General features: G+C 43.6%; 6 protein-coding genes across 6 annotated transcripts; 3 read left to right on the plus strand and 3 right to left on the minus strand.

Annotated features, from left to right (window-relative positions):
* Window positions 1–1,949: 1,949 nt before the first annotated feature.
* Window positions 1,950–4,363, minus strand: GGI43DRAFT_426512 (glycoside hydrolase family 78 protein; the record flags this gene model as incomplete). Its single annotated transcript, XM_083208661.1, has 5 exons — window positions 1,950–2,038; window positions 2,081–2,709; window positions 2,789–2,941; window positions 3,064–3,311; window positions 3,470–4,363. The coding sequence occupies 5 exons, from the start codon at window positions 4,361–4,363 to the stop codon at window positions 1,950–1,952; spliced, it is 2,013 nt and encodes a 670-aa protein (XP_083055282.1).
* A 1,006-nt stretch (window positions 4,364–5,369) lies between these two features.
* Window positions 5,370–6,640, minus strand: GGI43DRAFT_426513 (FAD-dependent oxidoreductase; the record flags this gene model as incomplete). The annotated part of the gene is made up of 3 exons (XM_083208662.1): window positions 5,370–5,592; window positions 5,652–6,070; window positions 6,134–6,640. The coding sequence occupies 3 exons, from the start codon at window positions 6,638–6,640 to the stop codon at window positions 5,370–5,372; spliced, it is 1,149 nt and encodes a 382-aa protein (XP_083055283.1).
* A 312-nt stretch (window positions 6,641–6,952) lies between these two features.
* Window positions 6,953–9,123, plus strand: GGI43DRAFT_418741 (Zn(II)2Cys6 transcription factor). The gene is made up of 4 exons (XM_083207582.1): window positions 6,953–7,043; window positions 7,096–7,501; window positions 7,560–8,257; window positions 8,321–9,123. The coding sequence occupies exons 1-4, from the start codon at window positions 6,981–6,983 to the stop codon at window positions 9,074–9,076; spliced, it is 1,923 nt and encodes a 640-aa protein (XP_083055284.1). The 5' UTR covers window positions 6,953–6,980; the 3' UTR covers window positions 9,077–9,123.
* Window positions 9,124–9,160: 37 nt separating this feature from the next.
* On the minus strand, window positions 9,161–9,666 carry GGI43DRAFT_279905 (uncharacterized protein). Its single transcript, XM_083201215.1, has one exon. It carries the CDS (start codon window positions 9,532–9,534, stop codon window positions 9,244–9,246), a length of 291 nt encoding a protein of 96 aa, XP_083055285.1. The 5' UTR covers window positions 9,535–9,666; the 3' UTR covers window positions 9,161–9,243.
* Window positions 9,667–12,729: 3,063 nt separating this feature from the next.
* GGI43DRAFT_418746 (major facilitator superfamily domain-containing protein) lies at window positions 12,730–14,814 on the plus strand. The gene is made up of 3 exons (XM_083207583.1): window positions 12,730–13,236; window positions 13,286–13,672; window positions 13,729–14,814. Exons 1-3 carry the CDS (start codon window positions 13,135–13,137, stop codon window positions 14,767–14,769), a joined length of 1,530 nt encoding a protein of 509 aa, XP_083055286.1. The 5' UTR covers window positions 12,730–13,134; the 3' UTR covers window positions 14,770–14,814.
* A 3,762-nt stretch (window positions 14,815–18,576) lies between these two features.
* GGI43DRAFT_431977 (tyrosinase family protein) lies at window positions 18,577–20,168 on the plus strand (the record flags this gene model as incomplete). Its single annotated transcript, XM_083209501.1, has 9 exons — window positions 18,577–18,732; window positions 18,839–18,930; window positions 18,982–18,989; window positions 19,046–19,120; window positions 19,178–19,249; window positions 19,309–19,359; window positions 19,520–19,728; window positions 19,789–19,879; window positions 19,943–20,168. The coding sequence occupies 9 exons, from the start codon at window positions 18,577–18,579 to the stop codon at window positions 20,146–20,148; spliced, it is 960 nt and encodes a 319-aa protein (XP_083055287.1). The 3' UTR covers window positions 20,149–20,168.
* Between the last annotated feature and the right edge of the window lie 573 nt (window positions 20,169–20,741).

Here is a 20,741-nt window from a genome sequence, read left to right on the forward strand (position 1 = left end):
CCACGACGGACCCACGCTGCAAAAAAGAAAATGTACAGCCCGAGCTGTCGACAATCCAGGGCTAGGGTTTCAACTTTGCCATTATTGCCGTACGGCATCGCGGCTGACCGTACGGGCGTCGTGTCGCCCTCAGTTTACCTCTATTTTCCTGATCAAAACCGTGGGCATGTCCATTTGTAAGTACAGGAACCAATTGCAATAGCCCCGAAGATGTTTCTGCCGTCGATTGGGCTCTGACCTTCATTTTTTTTTTTTTTCTCTCTTTAGGTCGATTTCCTGTAATTTTTTCGCTTCGCCTGCCGTGGTTTATTCATCTTAGTCGGCAGTGGCCCGTTCGTATTCAGCGCCACGATTTTCACTATTGCTAGCGCTGTTTCGACCGAGGCGCAACGGTACAAAAATGATCATTAGACGCCATATTGCCTGGGAAAAAATCTTCCTTCGCCCTACAGATCTACCGTCTTCTTCTATGTCGCCGCCGTCGCAATCGGAGGTGGGATGATCTCTGCCCCCTTGGCATACATGGCCATGGAACGCGGCGCGTAGTTCTCTATCTATGCCGGGTTGGCATGCCTTCTTGTCACCGTGTGGATAGCTCTAGCATTCCCCGAAACGTTTGTATTTTGTGCTGTTGAAACGAAGACCCAAGTAGTGGCGTGCACAGCAATAGCTCCGTATCCATAACCTCTCCCGAGAACCAGGCGTGGACGCGCAGCCCCGACATTTTGGAGCTCAAGCAGATGGCAATGTTAGTCATGTATTTCTTTTGAGAGAATTAGCGGCCAGGTCTGCCCCCTTTCAATTTAAATTTTACCATGCTGGGCAACTATGCGACCGTGATTCTCATGCAGTACACAACGAAGCGCTTTGGGTGGTCGCAAGCCATGGTATGATTCATATCTACTTGACTATTCAGCCCCTCTTCCATGGACATGGTATCGCTACTATTCTTGTCAAGGCGATCTGCTGTCATCCATCAGCACCTATATAAACATTGTGCTCCTCGTAGCGATTCCCCCCGCCATTTGCCAACCCCTCCTTATTAGATTCAGACTCTTGCCACCTGTGAAAGTTACCTTGATTGCGCGAGCAGACATGATAGCACTATCAGTTGGAACTTTCGGCCCGCGCTTCCCGGGCACATCAGCCCATGCTCATCATCATCTTGATAACCTATTCCCTTGGCTATGATGGATACGACTCGTCCCTGCGCAGTATGCTCGTCGTGCTGGGAGGTGGGCAGCATACGGCTATGCTATTTACAGACATGAGTGCTCTGCAGAATATCGAAATGCTGATAGCGGGATCGCTGATGACGTGGACGTTTAGGGTTGGCTTGAAATGGGGCCAAGTTTGGATTGGATTGCCCTTCATTGCATCGGGGTGTCTCCTCTCCCGTGCGAAGCGTGTTGCGTTTGGCGTAAACTTAATAAGTCTGCCAATAACGAGGCGAAATAGTACCTCATTGAGCTATCACAATTGAGAAAAGAATGTTTGTTTGACAAAACATCAAAACCCTATCGGCATACTTTTCTTTTAGCTGCAGATTTCTACTTTACACTCAAAGGAATTATTGCAGACCGTCTTGGTGCTCCAAGCGAGCCAACAGAATATATACTAGAAAAAAAGTGACAATATTATCCAACAACTGGTATTGGAAACAAGGGTGGGTTTGTGCCTTCCATCAAGGAAAATAATTAGCAGATATAAACAACTTATTGATATTGAAGCCAACCTGAAAGAGTTTATACTGGTTTTGGCTTCTTATGAGGTTTATATACATGTAAATATTAAAATTAAATTTTATATTTTTACTTTGTCTATTAGTTGTTTGATATATATCTTGTAGTCGCAAAAGTGTGTTAATACCGTTCCTAGTAGGTATTTCCCTTAATACAGCACTGGGATTATTTAATTGCTTTAGTAATGTATTGATGCCAATGTGCCTTTTATAAAATAAACCTTATTTCATGTCTTGCATTATCCCCTTGGACAGTTACTATTATCCTTTTGTTTTCTTTATCCCTCTTAACCTGCCCTAAAACACTCCCAGTTCCATCTATTGCAACGTTAGATTGACTACTAGGCGTAACAATAGTCCCAGTTGTCCCTGTAGGAACCATATACCACAGCGTATACTTCCCCTCTCCCGTCCACTCCCATCCGGCACTAAATGTCCCTAGTGGGGTTGTGAATCCCCCCTCTGCACTGGTTAAATTTCCAAACTGCGGCGCCAACTTCCATTGACTGCCGCCCGGTGCCGTGAGTGACAAGCCGATTATGTACGTGCTAAGTGCAGCCACAGGCCCAGTACTCCACCCGTGGCTATGGCTTGTAAAGCTAGCATCTCCATTGTAGCCGGTAGTCGCTCTGTATCCAAAGCTCCCGTCGGGAAGATAGCCTTCCACACAGGTACTCTGCGTACCAAACGGGTTATCAAGGTACCAGCCCCATGAACGACGGATGAGATCAAGCGCACGTGCAGGTTGGGATGCGGCGAAATGGGCTTTGATTTCAAAGGATTGTATGAACGGGACATGGTTCCCTGGGAGTTCAGGGGATATAGCGCCAAGTGGACCCCAGTTTGTCGTCAGCTGGTTCGAAATTGACTGTGCAGTAGCATCAGAAGCAGCGACGCCGAAGAGAAGGGCCATGCTGTTCCCATCTTCGGGGTGAATATTTCCGTTGGTGTCGCTGTCCTTGTACGCTCTAGAGGAAGGGTCGTGTTAGCTGGATACAGAGACAGTTCAAGAAGAAAGCATGTGAAGAAAAGAAGAGATAATTTTACCCTGTAGCAGAGTCCCAGAGATTGTTATTTATAGTGGCTTTTAGCTGAGCAGCGATAGACGTCCATGATGACGAAGAGGTAGAGTCGCCGGCCCAAGTAGCAATTTGGGATCCTGTAGTAAGAGCTCTGTATAAGAGTACATTTGCTTCGGTGCTATTCGGGAGTAAACACAATCAGCTTCTCCTTTTTCTTAAAAAATGAATTTGAGTTGATTTCTCTCGCGTGTAGATTGAATTGGGAGCTTCTGATCTGACTCGACCAGGAAGAGTACTCACTTATGCCCTCCTTGCTCAAGACGGCCCCAGTCGTTCGTTCCCGTCACATACAACATCCCCGAACTATCCATTTTCCCAATAATAAAGGCCATGGCGGCCTTATATTTAGGATAGACATAATTCAACCAAGCGCCGTCATTGGTCCAGAGGATATATTCGTAAGTTCCAAGCATGGTCGCCAGATGATAGGTATCGGAGCTGTAGAAAAATGCTGCTGGGCCTGCAAATGGAAGTCCTCCGTTGCTCGCCTGGTTGTGTTAGCCTTAGTCATTATAAAGTATTGGCGTTTGGTTAGAATCGATTGCCTAGATACTTAAAAAAAAATGTATCGGAGACTTTCAGTAACTTCTAGGCTGAAACATCCTTTTGTAGGCCGATATAGCTGCTGATAAGGATAAGAACATACCTGAGCATCATATAAAACATCAATTGTATACCGTACTCCATTCCAGTCCCCCGTTCCCGCGAGAATACTGGGAATAGAGACACTCAAGTCTCCGGCCCACACAATCCTATCTCTCTTCGCACCGTCCACGTAGATGGTGGGATCGACGACGCCCGGATGCAAATCAGCATCGTTCTTCCACCCCGCCGTCTGCACCGGAAATTCCCTTCCCGTCGTCGCAGCAATGCTATTTGTCTGTAGAGTATAAGCTCCCGCGTACCAAATTCGATTGAGCATTTCGTCACTGGAGTGAAAGTAACCGCCGTAGGCGCGGAGGTCGGACCAAGTTGGCGCATAAGAGATTTCGAGAGTTATGTTGGAGATGGCAATTGCGATGGAAGAAGACGTTTCGGTGAATAGGGTTAGGTAGCGAAAGCCGCCACGGAGTTTGGCGTCAGGCATTGTGTACATGCCGGATGATGTGGCAGCAATGTTGGTGTAGATAGCACCGTCGACGGTATCAAATGAATTCGAGTCATCCGACCACTGTCCCGTCCAATTTCGGGCTTCAGAAAATGCTAGCCCCATTTTCCCTTCCCCTTGAGCAGTGTATGCAACTGTGATGATTCCGGCAACCTCTTTGCCGAAGTCAAAGATGAGGGTTGATCCATTCCCGGAGAGAATTGTACCGTTGGTGGGAGGAAAGGATGAAAGTTTATCGAAACCACTGGAATATATGGTAATGGGTGATATGGTACGAGAAGTCGGGGAGTAGTTATATTTGTCCCAGATGCCGCTGAAGGATGGACCAGATGGCCCGTAAGCGCAATTTGAGTTTCTCCAACATCCAGCCGCGCCCACCAATTTATTGAATGAGAACAAGTAATAGGCAGCGAGGAGAAAGACTGGAGGCATGCCTAACTTAGATGAGCACTGGATAACTAATTACCAGTGATCAATGGACGATGAACAGACTTCTTCGGATATCTTCTTAATACACCGTATCGTGATGCAATGAGACTGGCCGAGGTGATTCAAAAGGAAAACTACTCTGTGGCAAGTCCGAAATGTTTATTTTTAGAATAAATGAACTATTTATATAAGTAGATTAGTATACAATGTATTTAGCTAGGTGCTCGGTTTTAGCCACATCTATCCCGAGCTTTCTAGATTCTCACAGTTCATCTTACCCGAAAGTATTTAACCCTTACCTTATTCATGAGAGGCCTTAGCTCTGCTATTGAATTATCTTCGATAAATGCTTGGTCGACCATAAAAGCAGTCTTATTGGATATGTTTGTGTGGTTCATCATTAGCCCGAGTTATGCACAAGCAAGGCCGGCCCTGAACTGCCTACCAGTGTTGATCAACCGCGAGCTATACGGAAGTAAATGGAAGCCTAATTAAAGGGGCTCGGCGTGGTGTATTATTACCCCGAGATGCACAATGCACACTAACCCCTGTTTACCCCGCGAAGGATTGCAGCGATCTGATTATACCTCGCCCCACGATTTTCCTAGTTGCCAATTCATTAGGGTTAAACGGCCAGAATGAACTCAATTGTTGGGTCATTTGGGCTATCTATCCAACACTATCTGTAAAAGGTGCATTGGTCCATAAAGGTTGATAGAATGAGATAAGTTATAAATTGGTTGTTGGCTGACAATGTACTGACTTAATACCAGAATGAAGTATAAAGATTTTTCGTGGCGACTACGATATCAACAATCCACCAACGCCCCTCTTCCTTTTTATCTGCTTAATAGTCTTTGAATACTCTCTGAGGTCTTGCTCAAGCAAGATCATAACATCATGTGTTTGCTCACTATTAGGATATAACTAAAATCCAGTTCGGCAAGCGTGAGAGATGATACTAGAAGCTCTATTCTCCTAGGACTTCCACTTCGTTGAATTATTTCTATTATGAGCTGGCAGCATAGAGGAAGTCTTGAGGCGTATCGGCTCCAAAAAAATTCTGTATGAACCAATGGCCCTTTTCAATTGCCTTGATTGCTCGAGGAAGCATCGCCTTTTCGTAGTCCACTACGGCGGCTTCCAATTTATCAACTCCATGTTTGATGATCTGTTTGGCCAATTCAGCACTGTCGTACAAGGCATTATTAACACCATCTCCGGTAGGTACACTAGAAGAGATAGACCATTAGCCAGGTACGGTCTCACATGTTGAATATCTTTGCCTTACGTCAAATGTGCTGCATCTCCAAGTAGTGTCAATCCAGATGTATATTTCCAGGGCAAAGATGTCTCCGGCGTCGAGTACAAGGGCCAGGAGCGGAAATTTAGGGTGCTGGACTTGATGAATTCGGTAAGCTCTTGGGCCCATCCGGCGAATTCATTCTGTAGCAATGAGTCCCATAACATCGATGGATCATGGAGAACGGTGGACCTCTTCATATTCTGACTGCCTGGAAGTTTCACGCCAACAGATAGGTGATAAGATTCATCCCCTAGGTAATGTAAAAATATTTGCCGTCCTTTGCTCATAGCTAGGTAATTTCCTTTTCCGACCATAGAGGCTGCCGAGGAGTAGGTTGGATTTCCAGGCCGAATGAATGTAGTAAAGAAGTGAGTTCCAGTGTATTGCGGCTCAATAAGGATAACCTGTGAACTTTGGTCAGTTACAACAATTTTCTGAATTTTTAATAGAAATGATATGTGCTTTACCTGCTTTCTGACTTTGGACCAAGCCCCATCTGCGCCTATAACAAGACGAAATCCAGATTCAACACGACCATTTGTATGGATCGAGATATATCCATCGTTTTCTTTCTGCACATGCTGGACCGGGCAACCCCAACGAATTCTGCTAGCCGGAATAGAGCCGAGGAGAAGGTTTCGTAAATCCTTGCGATCAATTTCTGGCTTATCGGTATTACCATCTCCAGGAATATCTGCCTGAATAATTCCCTGTGCATCAGTAATCTTAATCGGCACATCGTAGCGGGCGATGGACTGGAACTCTTCCAACAAGCCAGCTTCTTTTAAGGCAACCTGTCCTAAGTCCTTATGAATATCAAGAGTACCACTGCTTGAACATTCATTGTAGAACGCGGCTGAGTCATCCCGTTCAAATACAATGTAATCGATGCTCGCAAGTTCCAGGAGTCGTGCAAGAGCGAGACCAGCAGGGCCGGCACCAATGATGGCAATGGGCATTTGGGATAGACTCATACTGAAGAAGTCCTGGGAGTAGGTTCTTAGTGAATGAGCTTAGCTTTCCAAGTCTACGAGGAGCGAAATTTGTTTATATACTACTATCACCTTAAACGGCGACTGCAATAATCATTTCAAATTCCAAGAGGAATCTAGATATGTCTGCGAATGATACACCGAAAAAGTGGGATACTTTCAAGCTTATTTCCAAATGAAGTTAGCGACTCGGAGGTTACTGGTCTAACATTAGCGTCTACCCTTTTGTACGGAGTATACTAACTTCCGAGGGATCGATAACTTCCGACCTCCTCCTCTAAAACTTCCGATCTCTAGAACTTCGGTTTCTGCAACCAACAGAATGGCGCCAGATGACGACAAGAGACGAGAAAAATATGCCTGCGATACCTGCAGATTGAGCAAGGTAATGCCAAATAACTAAGTGTGTTGAGGCCACAATTTTGATGACCGTCTAGGTCAGCTGCTCCCGGGAGCGTTCCGGATGCAAACGCTGCAGAAAATTGAGCACCAAGTGCGCCTACTCACGCTCTGGGGTAATTCGCAGGAATAGAAAAGGCAAGAATAAGGCAACCGGGACCAATCAGCTCAACTCGGAGGCCTCTACCAACCGCACTTCCATTGTGACTAGTACTAGAAGTAGCAGTAATAGTGGTGTGCACTGTCATCTAGCGGCAGATATTGAAGCAGCTCGCGAGCAGCTGAGCAATATGGAAACCCCAGAGCAACAAAGGTCTCTTAACGCGCTTTCGTTTTTATCCGAAAGCTGCGCTAATATGGGTGTTCGACATGAAACTATGAGACTTGGCACGGCTGGCAAGGGTTTTTTTCTATTCGAAGAATATGCCATAGAATGGGCCGAAGGTAAGAAGCTCTTGATTAGAACCTGGCGCAAGTTACTGATGAAATTTCCCCGCTACAGTCTTCGAGAATGTTCTTGGTAGTAGCGTGCCAGTCATGAGCACACCGCCTCCTGGTGTCATGGATGATCTAAGAGCGGCTCGCCCCCATCGGGTGCGTGAGAGGGCCTGGTTGGTTATGTATTACAGTATCATACTTAGCACAGTGACAACCACGGCGGTCAAAGAAAAGCTTGAACGCAATCTCTGGCTTGCTCTCAGCGACGTGGGAATTTTATTGGAACCCAGTGAAGCCAACATCCAAGCAATGCTTCTGGCACTGAGCCGAGCATCTGAATTCGCAGGGCCATCACTTTGCTGGATGCTTGCGACGAACGCTTGCAGGATGCTGCAAGCACTGGGAGTGAGCCAACGCTGGCTGGACCAACAGACTCGAGAGAGGCGCCTGATAAAGTTTTGGCACTTGAACCTTCTGGATAAAGGACTCGCCATCATCTTTGGCAGAACTCCAACGTTTCATCAGGAGATGGTGAGAGAGATTGGGCTACCTACTTTGGGACAAATCCAGCAAGCTAGATCCAACCTCACATCAACCGGCATTCCTGGAGTCTTCGAAGCGCACTACACTTATCAAAAAATCCTACTCTCGCATTTATTGCATAACATCTGGCACTGCCTCTACGACGAAATAAAGCCAAACAATGAGAGCATACAAGTGACGACCAAAGATCTAATATCTTGGTATGATGAAGCACGAACGGTTCGTCCGCCTTGTATCTACCGAAAATATTGCGACCATGACTAACACCAGGAGACGTACTAGATTCTTGAAGCGGCAGCACGATCAGAGAAGCCGTTCTGTGATGCTAACAATGCAAAATCGATCGATGTCGCTCTTTATACCATCGAATTCCATTTTTTATACCTCCATATCCTACTCGCCCGATCTTCAGGACAGCTACGAGAGCAATGCTTGGACTCGTCGAAACAGATGCTCCATCTGCTTCAACATATGTCACCCGAATCTAAAGAGCCCTACCACCCCATTATCTGGCAGCTAATATGTTGCCCGTTTACTCCCTTTCTCATTCTCTTTTGTGATATCCTTTCCAGTGGTAGACAAAACTCGGAAGAAAATAAGGAAGCTTTGGCAGCTATGGAGCATCTCCCAAGCTACCTAAAGGAGATATGCTTGCGAAATTCGTTTGCAGAAAGCTTAGAGGGCATCGCAATGGTTTTCATACAGCATGCAAGATCAGCGATGGATTGCCCAGATTATCCAATGCCAAATGCCACTGGCCAAGTAGCACAGAGTTCAACATTCTCACTGAGAGATTTGTCGTACGCTAGAGCATCTGGGGTGGATATCTTTCTTTCCACTTCACTTTCAAGTAATAATGCCTCGATTATTCCCACTACGCTACAGCTTGAAACCAGCGATTTCGATAGCCAGCTTAACAATGAGATGGCCATGTTTATAGATAGGTTCGACTACGGTAGACTGTTCGAGTTTGCCGAACTATTTAGTCCAGGTCAACAGGACCAGCTGCCAACAAGTGAGTACAGTTTGTGGAATTGACCAAATTCATCATAATAACTTATAAAAGATTAATTCATTGCGTAAAATACGTTAACTGCATTACAAATTTTAATCATTAAGCTTTTTCATTTATAAGTACCAGCTATCCTTGTTTTACGCGATCTAAAAGTTCTTGTACAAGTTACCGCATTATTTATTCACTGCTATTAATACCAAATACTAGGTCCTGGTCGGGCTATTACATATAGACCAGCCTGTTTTGCATAGTCCAGTAATAGCTGTACGTTCTTGCCTGATGTCTGAAAGTCAAAGATGTCCTTTTCAGGTGAGTGATAAGACCAGAAAAAGTATATGCTGCATATTTGGTCAGGATACAATAGAGTATTGTGAGTAAAGTAGAATTGAAGAGATACCTGACAGTGTTGAAGCCATTTGCCTTGAGTTTCTGAAAAACATCCTGAGAAGATAAGAATATTTTTTTTAGGTTTTCTGATCATTACTTACTGGCCACAGCTCCAGGACGGGCAATCTCTAGTAATGAAACTCTCCAGACCTTTGAAGAAAATTAAGCACATCAGGTTAGCAGTTGTCATATAACTGTGAACCAGATGCTCCTCAATACCCACAAAATCCATTGATAAGACCCGTCTATTATTAAACCATGCTTATTCCATGTAACTGATCCAGTTAATCTATCACCTATAGCCCCAGATAGCAAGGAACATAGTGATAGATATATAAAGCTGCTGAACAGGAACATTATGATTCAAAATGAGAGGCCAGAAGTTGTGTCTTGTGCAATAGGTAGTCGAAGATGCGAAAGGTTCGAAAAAAGTCGACGAAGGGGATTCATATATTCCTGCAACTAGTTAAGCTATTATAGGATAGATACGCGTAAATATTATAAATTAGTAAAAAACGCGGTATTAAGATTGAACTATTATGCGTCCGAAAGAAGAGCAAGGCTTAGAGGCACCCACCTCGAATTCACCTGGTTCAAATACATCCTCCAAAGCAGCACAATGCTATGATCATTCAATTACTCCGCATCGTCGGTATCTTTTGCTTATGACAGCTCGTTAGCTTGACTATTTTCAATGAGTCCTATTATTCGCACAACACATATTCAATAATCGCACAGTATTTTAACATATTTTCACAAGCACTAGTCTTAAATAACTTAGTGTATATATAATATGTAGCTTTATTACAGGGATATTACAGGGATATATTATAGCACTCACCCGCTATATTATAACGCTTATCTACTATATTATAGCACTCGCCTATTTTATTACAGCGCTTAGCACTTATTTGTTATATTACAGCACTTATCCATTATATTACAGCACTCATCTATTATATTATAGCACTTATATATTATATTACAGTTCTTATCCCTTAAAATATAGCGCATATCTGCTATAATATTAAAGTAGATTGGGTTAGGTTAGTGGTTAGTGGTTTGTAGTGAGCGGCTAGAGTTAGCAGTTAGCGGTTAGAGTTAGTGGGACATATGTATTATTATAAAGTTTAAGTTATATAAGGTTATAAGAGGCTATAGTAAGGTAGTTTAATATGCACTATTAAATATTTAAATAAAAGTGGGTTTATAAGGGAATATTATATTTTTATTAGTCAGAAATTAAAATGTTGTATAATTATTAAATATGTTTTACGTGAATAATAGGACTCTTTTCGATTGGTTTTATATGCAAGCCGCGTTGTGCTATTTTAAGAAGCGAATTTATCCTAGCCAGAGACTAAGAATTCCCAACCAGATGCATTTTTTCAAGAGGTAGCTAGCAGTGTTATTTATGCCTGCCAAGATACTTTTATTGCATAAAATTATAAGAAACCTTAACAGCTAGTTACCAACCATAGAAGCTTCGTCCTAATCCCTGCTAGCGTATCTCTGGCTTCCAATATCTCTGGCCCCAGATTGGATTGGTCGCTGCTAAAATCCAAACACTTCTACTCTTTACCCTGCAGGTAGAAACACAAGAACGAAAACGCGACTGTTCTTCCGCTGGGCATCCTGGGCATTGGCAATGGCTGTATCGATGCTCGTGTTGAATCTTTTGGCTATCCCCATCAGGCGTATAACAACACATATGGAATTCAAGTCTACAACAAGAGCGTGTATAACGAGGTTATGCAGCAAGTAACTGCCCCCAAGACTGGATGTTACGATGCGGTAGACACATGCAGAACTTTCGCGATTGAAGGCGACCCTTATGGCTATGGTAATAACCAAACAATCAACCAGGCCTGTCTATTCGCTACAGACGCTTGTTTCGAAAGGGTAGTCGCACTTTCATGGAGCTTTCAAATGTGAGTAAAAATAACTTGCAGACGAGCAATGACTGCTCACAATTCGAGAATAGAGATCCTCGTTCGACATCACTTATCTCAACATTACATCGGAAACACCAGATTACTTGAACGGGTTCTTCAATCAACGTTGGGTACAGGAAGACTTGGCTGTTCGTGTCAACTTTACAAGCAATGATTATTCGTACCAGACTGCGTTGATAACCCAGACCGGTAATATGATGGTAAATGACATATATCTCCTTGAACATGTCTTGAAAAATGGAGTTGGTGTGACATTGATGTTTGGAGATCGCGACTACAAGTGCAACTGTAAGTGATAACCTAGAAGAAGACAGCTCTCCACGTTTTGTAAACTGAATGATGTATAGGGATCGGTGCCGAAAATATCTCTCTTAGTATGGATTATTCCGCGGCCGCATCTTTCCGCCAAGCCGGCTACACTGACATACAAACCAATTCCTCTTACAAAGGTGGACTGGTGCGGCAGCACGGCAACGTATCGTTCTCCCGTGTTTTCGAAGCTGGACATGCTGTTGCTGCATATCAGCCACAGACGGTTTATGAGATATTCGAGAGGAGCATGTTTCGAAAGGACATTGCAACTGGAGCGCATGATGTGAACGATAGCTTCAGCACAAAGGGGCCACTTAGCAGCTGGGTGACTAAAAATTCTGTACATTCGGACTCACCTGAGAATGTGTGTTACACATATGTTGCGGCAGACACGTGCACAGATGAGCAGTTGGGCGCTCTTGCTAATGGAACAGCTATAATCGTTGATTTTGTGGTAACAAAACCTGCGGGGAAATGACTTGAGAGCAGCTCGGATGGGCGGAGAATGAACACATCGGTAGCTGGTCCGTCTAGCTTAAGCAACGTTGTCAACTCTTCATTCTGGAGTCTTGCGACAGCTGCTGGATTTTCTACACTCCTGATTATTTTCGCTGCCTAGTTCTTACTGCAAGGATACTGTACTTTAGCCTTATTAGTTGGAATTCAAATATTACTAGATTAGAAGTTTAGTTACATTTATAAATATAATTTAATAAAACAATAAATTTAACTCTCTTTACAATTATAAATTGTAATAAGATTGTATTTATAAATATAATTATATAATTATAATGTACTATATCTCTGGGATAATAATAAATTATAATCAGGATAATTCAATATTTATATAAATAAAATATTCAAAAATTATAAAATTGAACTAAGCTAGCCGAAAGTAAGTTGATACTTAATGCACTAATAAAAGGCCAGGGGTATAAAAAATAAACTAAATAAGCTTTTAGGCATCCACTTATGTAAATTGCGACAGGTTCTCCAAAAGTCCAATCTGATAAGATCAAATGACTCACCGCATCTTATCAGATCCGGAAATATATTCTGGTAACTCGGACCTCCGCGACATCACCGAGCGGTAGCTCCCCTACTGGCCTTCGGCACTTCAAAGCATGAGTCATATTGTGGGCTACGGGCTCGCCGTGGATTGCGTGGAAGTTTTTCACCCGGGTCTCTCTATCGTTAACTTGCTCTCTGGGGAATTTCATGCTACTTTGCGTGCTAGAACGTGAGTTTGGCGGTCTACCGGATCGCCGCTCCTGGAGATTTTGACACGCACTAGCCTCAAAGAACGAGACTAACAGGGGGACGAATCGGCGAATCGATTTTAAAAAAGAGAGCCCTTCCCCAAATGAACTATCCATCTGGCATTGATAGCATTTATTTACTAGATTTGGTGGTGTCTGGTCGCGGTCATGGTTTCTCAAGGACAAAAAATCGCAAAGGACATCGAAACAGGTGTTCAATTCAGGGATGGTCAACAAAATATAACAGAGTCCCGATTGCTGGATCAAGAGGTTGGTCAGCCTAAACAATATCATTCATCTCGTCATCTTACATTGCTAGGTAACTTGGGATGGCCCTGACGACCCAGAGAATCCCTGCAATTGGGCCTTACGTCGCAAAGTCTCTGTTGCCCTCGTTTGCTCGACAAGTCAACTCGTAACGACCATGTCAGCTAGTATGATTGCGCCGGCCATGGACCAAATCCTGAACGATCTCCACATGAGCCCGTCTGCCGGCCAGATAGCCTTCGGTGTTTTCTTCCTCGGGTTGGGTTTCACGCCGTTCTTGGTCGCGCCCCTTGCCGAAATGTATGGGCGTAGGCCGATATGGCTTATTGGAAACCTTTGGTATATTATCTGGAATTCTCTTTGTCCCATCGGATTCTCTGCGGCCTTGATGATCATAGGGAGATTTATGTGCGCGTCTGGGGCTTGTGTTGGGGTTACCGTATGTGTATAATATTGTCCGGGCACAAATAAAACAACCAGCTAACTAGCGGATAGCTAACCGGGCCAGTCCTCGCTGACATGTTCCCTGCAAAAGACCGTGGCAAGTCTTTGGCGATCGCTGGATTGCTCCCCTATCTTGGCCCTGCGCTTGGCCCCATCATCGGTGGTTTGGCTGCAGAGCGTCTGTGGTGGCCGTGGCTGTTCTGGATCCTCTCTGCCTTTGATGCTCTCGCTCTTGTGCTTGGCTTCTTCATTATCCGAGAATCCTACGCACCAGTACTGCTGCGGCGCAAAGCCGAAGCTATCACAGTGCAAACAGCTCATACTGGGTCACCGAAGAAATCTTTAACTGCTCGCATTCGCATCTTTTATCGAGATTTATCGTCCCGTGTAGGTCCAGCCATGAAGCGCCCAATTCGTCTCCTAACACACCGACCCATCATCCAACTCATCGCTCTCGCAATGGCCGTGGATTTTGGCATCTATACCCTTGTCTTGTCGACATTCGCTTCACTTTGGATCAATCAATACCATCAAAGTGAGACGGACGCTAGTTTACACTACATCGCCATCGCCCTTGGCGCATTTGTTTGCGCACAGGCCGGCGGCCGTTTAATGGACGTGATGTGGCATAGAATGAAGTCGGCGAGGCCAGATCGCGAGCCCACGCCTGAATGGCGAGTTCCATATATTATTGTAGGGCTAATACCATGCGTGGCGGGGACATTCTGGTATGCGTGGTCAGCGGAACAGCATGTGCACTGGGCTGTCGTCGACGTGGGTGTTTTCTTCTTCACGGCAGGCAACTTTATGTTCTCGCAGGGTTTGCTGGCCTACAGCGTTGACGAGTTCACGAGCACCAGGGCTGCTAGTGCCAGTGCGGCTACACGTCTAGGGACGTATTTATTAGGTTTTGTATTTCCCATCTTTGCGCCGGAGCTATACAATAAGCTGGGTTATGGTTGGGGAAACAGTCTTCTGGGTTTCTTGTACGGCACCATTAGTAGCGCAATTGTTGTGATTTTATGGATTTGGGGTGAGAAAATTAGAGGTATTGGGAAGACAGCAGAAGATAAGAAAGAAAGTGTATTATAAAAGTGAAGTAACAAACAGTTATTAAATTTTAAGTTTATTTATAAAGATTAATTTATCATAAGAGACCGGGTCGGGACAGTTGGTTACGGTTTTCGGACAGTAAACTACAGCTTAGGATGGCGGCTGGACCATAAGGAGACCAAAAGATGGGCTAGCAGTTCCTACTGCTAAATTTTCCACATAAGGGGGTATAAGGGAACGAAGGCAGCTAATGAAATAATGGCAAAAATAGGTTAAGTGATTGTAACTTTTATGGACTACCCACAAAAGAAGTTGCCATTTGAGAGAGAGGTTGATATCAACCGAGCCTGTCTGAATATAGAGAGTTGCAGTTGTTGTCCAAGTCAGGGATGTATTACGGCTAGCCAGCGCTAGTGAGGACCGGCTGTCTGGAGAACGCCCGTAATCGAGAAGCTCGGGCGTTAAGACGGATTTAAGAGACATTAACAGCGAGACTCCGACCTCAGGCGTACCGCACTTTGCCAGGGGGGCGCGTGTTTTCCGCCAGCTATCTTTGGTCTCTAATAAGTAAGAAAGGATGTGTGAGCTAGGCTTCAATCGGTAGTTAAGTTCGTCTGCCCTCAGTCTTTGGTCACATAGATAGAGATTTATCTTTCTATAGGGCATCTCAGGTCCTAGCTTCGCCAAACAGGGGGTATACAGGTCGAATCTTTTACAATCTTTATGAGGAGCGTGTCATGAACGCCGAGTATGGCAAAAATATAAATCACAAGAGAAGGTTTTTCGATACAGTGTGATAGTGTATCTTACGTTGACGTTCAACCCACTTGCCTGTAAGCATAGTACGTGTGTGGAATAAGACTTCTCCTGTTTATGCTTAAAAGCCTATAAATTTCTTTAATAAAAACGGGGTCACTTCCTAAACAGGTTTTTGGCTGAAGTAATAATCCTAATAACAATAGCTAGAGGTATGCTGAGGTGTATTTTTATAACCAACGTTTACTATACTATACTAGTATCTCTCCCAGATAATGCCGAAGCACATGCGACTTTTAGCTAAAGTATTAACCTTAATAATAACAGCTAAAGGTATGTTGATGAGTGTTATTCTAACTAACGTTTATTATACTAACATCTCTCCACAGGTAATGCTTAAGCGTATGCGAGAATCGTATTGTTAAACATCAATTTAAAGCTATAGTAGGGGCGGCCCACAGTTATCCCCGAGTTAGTAGCAAGACTGACTCAAACAGCAGCGAACACGATAACGCAAAGAGAAGATCAGCAATACTAGTTACTACTAATTTAAGATTAATTTAAGTATAATAGAGCATATCAGTAAGCAATGTAGTCGGCCTACTTGCAATCCATTACAATTCAACTTTCAATCTCACCCTTGATACCAAGCTATCTGCAATATTAAATCGAGTAACTGCCTAACTTAGATAGTCCAAATTTACCTTTGGTATCAGCATTCTTAAATTTCATGTATATAAGAGAGGGGGAAGAGCCGAACTCCAGGAGGGAAACAATATACTTTAAATCACTAAGAGTTTTCTACAAAGAGCTATAATGAATTATTCAATTCTTTTGTTTTTTTCCTTTGCCTCCTTAGGGCTTGCTGATTTCCAGTTGCAATGGCATCGAGATGACAAGTGCACAGACTGGATTAATGATAATCACTACGTCACTGATTCGGATTTCCATATCCACGACACCGTGGAATCATGCTAAAATTATGATTTCATTTCCCATGGAGCACACTCGTTCAATGTTATAGGCCAGGGAGTAGGAGCATGCTGCAACTTCTTTACGGAACCGGGGTGCAACGGGGTGATGTCACCACAACTTTGTGAAGGGACCAGCAACCACTTTGGCAATAGTCTATGCTATATTCCGAATGCTGCTATATTCAAGTCGTTTCTGTGTCAGGCATTCGGAACTCCAGTCTAATATATTATGGAGTTGGACGGCAGAAGCGGAGGAGTTAGAGGAGACTGTCACAATCAGACCCTTTACACTAGGCCCTTGGGAAGGGAGGTTAGCGGTCCTTGATGGAGAGCTTTACAACTGGAACAAGAACAGAGTAGAACACAATTTCCAGCTAGTTGGCTGGGATTACTTACGGATCAAAATGGGTGTGTTGTTATGACCCGACTTTTATAGTCCGCACAACAGCTTGGGACCGGAGGACCAATGTCAACAGGATCGTTGTTAATCTGCATCGATTTATACATGGGGCCAGTGCGAATTATCATTGATATAATATAATCCAGATATTCTAACTGCATATACAAGTTTACTTCTCTACACTCATTTAAATCACTTGAATAATTTGTTATTAATGAGTATTCAAGTCTCTTATTATATAAATATCAATTGCTACTGTACTGTACAAGGGGACGCTGTAATCCGGTGAATTATACACTTTTCGTCCGTGTGCTTCAGAACATCCCCCGGAGTGTACACTTTTTGTCCATGATAGTAACCTTAAATAAGTATTTAAAAGACCCAGCATCTAAAGACACTAAAGCTAAGCGACATCTATGTCGCTGCTATTGATATAACAGAAATGTAAAATAAACTCAATTTCGTTGAAACTATCTACTAAGGTGACAGAGCTATCGGCCTTGCGGCTAGGAAATTAAAACAAGCTTTTATGGCGAAGTTTGGCTGCCTAGTAGAGTATAGATATACTTCAACAGGCTATTATGAGAAGAGCTTCAGCCCTATAAACATGCGTCTGTCCGCAGCCATAGCTCTCAACAAAAAGCTTAATTCAACTGTCATATCTAAGAGAGCGCATAGCAAAAAGTCTAAAAATATGATATATGCTGATTGTAAATGCTTTCTCCCCCTTCTTAATAGTCCAGCGCACAGGCCAGGGTCAAGACACGCCTATACAGTCGTCATTTTAAGGCCAAAGTCGCATACTAAATCATTCTTATCAAAACGGTCTGCCGAAGCAGCTTCTTTGTTAACACAATGCTATCAGTCGTGATAAGCTAAGCGCTGCGTTATACACTGGATCTTAGTCACTAAGGCAGCTACGACAGATGCATGTGGGCGATCTATGATGTTGGCGACGGTGGGTCGGATCAATGGCAGTTCGAGAATTCGGGTTGGGGTGCAGTCGCGTGGGACTTGCTGGAATGAAAAGGCTCCCTTTGGATTACAAAAGGCTGACTTGTCCAGAGTAGACATATGTTGGATTGAACGGGTAGCTTGTACAGAGTGGCGGCGCCTTGAACTTTTAAACGTAATAACAGTACTTCGGACTGAATTGACGCAGCTAATCAGCATAGCTCGTCTAACATCGATGACTGAAACTTTAGATTGGAACTGGAACGTGGCGTAATTGAGAATTAGTAGTTAGACCATTTCTTTCTAAATCGAATATTGACCTAGTAGCATGTGTCACCCAAATCCTATGGCGAAAGCCTCAAAGGCTATTGACAGCTCTTACGTCCACAAGAAAAGCTACATTAGCGACGAGTATAAATTAGCTCTACCACCTCTAAACTACTACAATCAGCTTAAAAGAAGCACCACTACTAAAATTGAAAAAGTTGTAAGGACGGCTATTTCTCGTGCAATTGTACACAGAGTCTTGCGATACTCATATGCTTACCCGCTCACAAAATATAATGCATCCTGGTACTGTAACCAATTTGATTCTTGTTCTTGTAACCCACTTTACACCCGTCGCTTGCGATTGCGTCAATCCTATTGTGCGACAAGAATGGCAAGTACACTCTTTACCTTCCCTAAAGAGGATGTTTACTTTAAGGTAATGCTGCTCTTTATATATACTCTGCTGACAGAATCGATCTACTTTGCAGGCGGATGCTTTCTAAACAAGAGCAACTGGCCTATATTGATGCAGTGAAGTGCTTAAAATCGCAGCCCGCTCAGCTTGGAAAGTTATATGATGGTGTACGCTCTCGTTTTGACGACTACCAAGTCACACACATAAACAACACTGATTATATCCATTGGGTTGTAAGTTATTTCACAATCTTTCGCCAAGGATTGTTTATGAAAACTAAATCTAGCAATCCAGGGCTTCTTCCAGCCGTTAGTAAAGTTATTCACATATATGCTCAAGCTTTTTAACTCTATTTTTAGGTGGCATCGTATTTTCCTAGCTCAGTACGAGTCAGACCTACGGACTATATGCAACTACAAGGGGGCTCAACCGTAAGTAAGAGTTGGAGCATAACGAACATACCATCTAACAATTCGCAATAGGTATTGGGGTGGGTCATTGGAATATGCGATAATAGCCACTTGTTTCAGTATTAACGTTTAGCAGACTGGTCACTTGACGTGAATACCGAGACGGAATTTCTCAACTCCCCCGTATTTGATCCCGTTTACGGCTTTGGAGGTAAGGATAAGAAAATTTGTCTAGTTCATTGTGAGCAGTATTGTTAATCGGCGGTAGGAAATGGAGCTTACATCAATACATCTTCGTGGACTAACGTGTCTCACCACATTCCGGGCAAGACTGGTGGCGGTGAGTTCCTATAGTGCAATTAATACTAAACCGTTAAATTCTAAAGCTTTAAAATCCAGGTTGTATTTCAACTGGTCCTTTTAAGAACTTGCCTGTTAACATGGGACCTGGTATGTTGTTGAGTTTCCTGACTTTCCCTTCTTCGTATCCCTAGTATGTGGGTGTAGGTAAAGATTACTCTTTTTTTTTTTTTTTTTCCATTATTTTCAAACTGTAAATCTGGGCGTGTGTGATTGTTGTTGATTTAACTTCTTGCTCACGTTATTGTAGGTCTAAACTTTACTTATAATCCTCGCTGCCTAACTCGCGACTTTAGCCCATGGCTTGTGTCCCAAACACTAAATTCCAGTGTTGTGAACTGGGCTCTCGAGGCACCCAACTTCTACGAATTCGATAGACGCGTTGAGGGTGGTGTAACAGTTGCCGATGCAACATACCACTCTGGTGGACATAAAGGCATTGGTGGCGACATTGGCGAGGTGAGATATAACTTGCAGTATCATTGTAGTGACAAAGTACTAATCAGGGGGCCTTGATAGATTAGTGATCTTTATTCCTCCCCTGGCGAGCCCCTCTTCTACTTACACCACTGTAATGTAGATCGGTTGTGGAATTTGTGGCAGCATTTTGGTTAGGCGATATTTGCTTCAATTGATCCTCCTAGCTGTAGAAAGCTAACTAAAGGACTTATAGACTGGCCAAACCGAAAGTATGATATCTCTGGACCAAATACTTCATATGCGTACCCTTATGATTTTTTTGGGCCTAAACCTTACCATAATATCACCCTCGACTATTCGATGGACTTTCAGGGTCTCTTGGCTACTAAAGGCCAGATCCGGACGATTGGCGACGCGATGGACACCCAAGATAATGGCTTATGCTATAAATATGCTTAAAATTACATATTAATAACTACTCATGTTGAAATGCATCGTATTAGGAGATGAACGGCTGTGAAATACCGAATCCAAGCACTCTACTGCCAAGGAAGCTTGTTCTAAGTTTAGCTAGGTAGTACTGGCATATCAGCCGCACCAGCCGCATGAAGAGACAAACGCCATTATGCGAGACCAATTTTTGAAATGCTAACTGAAATGCCGCAGCGAGACAATCGAGGGAGAGCCAAGGACCCACTAGAGACCACCGCCATAACGCAAGAAAAGACGTGTTTTCAGCACGCATTCTTCTATATTATTGACGCTAACTTGGCGCCTATTTAATGGAGTTTTGCTATGTCTCTTTCAGGATTCGGGTAGGCCTTCTGGAAGTCAATGAGAAGTATGGCGGTTGGTGTTGATGATACGGGCTTCATATCAGCAAGCTGGAGCAAATTCAGGTTCAAAGTAAAGCAGCTCGGTCACACATCATAATGGTCTTGGTACAACTATCACAAATATTTACCAAAACACATCTAAACATCTTATCCACCAGGCCGAAACTAAAAGCATTTGTCATCTGTCATAGTAAAGTCTGATAAATTAATATAACA

The sequence above is a fragment of the Trichoderma evansii genome (assembly GCF_050947405.1).
Source record: "Trichoderma evansii strain SZMC 28006 chromosome Unknown GGI43scaffold_39, whole genome shotgun sequence".
NCBI classification, from domain to species: Eukaryota; Fungi; Ascomycota; class Sordariomycetes; order Hypocreales; family Hypocreaceae; genus Trichoderma; species Trichoderma evansii.

Bases quoted from the DNA above. Each gene is read 5' to 3' on its own strand.
- GGI43DRAFT_418746 (XM_083207583.1), top strand. From the start codon at position 13,135: ATGGTTTCTCAAGGACAAAAAATCGCAAAGGACATCGAAACAGGTGTT. The intron at 13,237-13,285 runs GTTGGTCAGCCT...TTACATTGCTAG, and splicing joins CCCGATTGCTGGATCAAGAG to GTAACTTGGGATGGCCCTGA. The intron at 13,673-13,728 runs GTATGTGTATAA...ACTAGCGGATAG, and splicing joins GGGCTTGTGTTGGGGTTACC to CTAACCGGGCCAGTCCTCGC.
- GGI43DRAFT_418741 (XM_083207582.1), top strand. From the start codon at position 6,981: ATGGCGCCAGATGACGACAAGAGACGAGAAAAATATGCCTGCGATACC. The intron at 7,044-7,095 runs GTAATGCCAAAT...ATGACCGTCTAG, and splicing joins ATACCTGCAGATTGAGCAAG to GTCAGCTGCTCCCGGGAGCG. The intron at 7,502-7,559 runs GTAAGAAGCTCT...TCCCCGCTACAG, and splicing joins TGCCATAGAATGGGCCGAAG to TCTTCGAGAATGTTCTTGGT.
- GGI43DRAFT_279905 (XM_083201215.1), bottom strand. From the start codon at position 9,534: ATGATCAGAAAACCTAAAAAAAATATTCTTATCTTCTCAGGATGTTTT.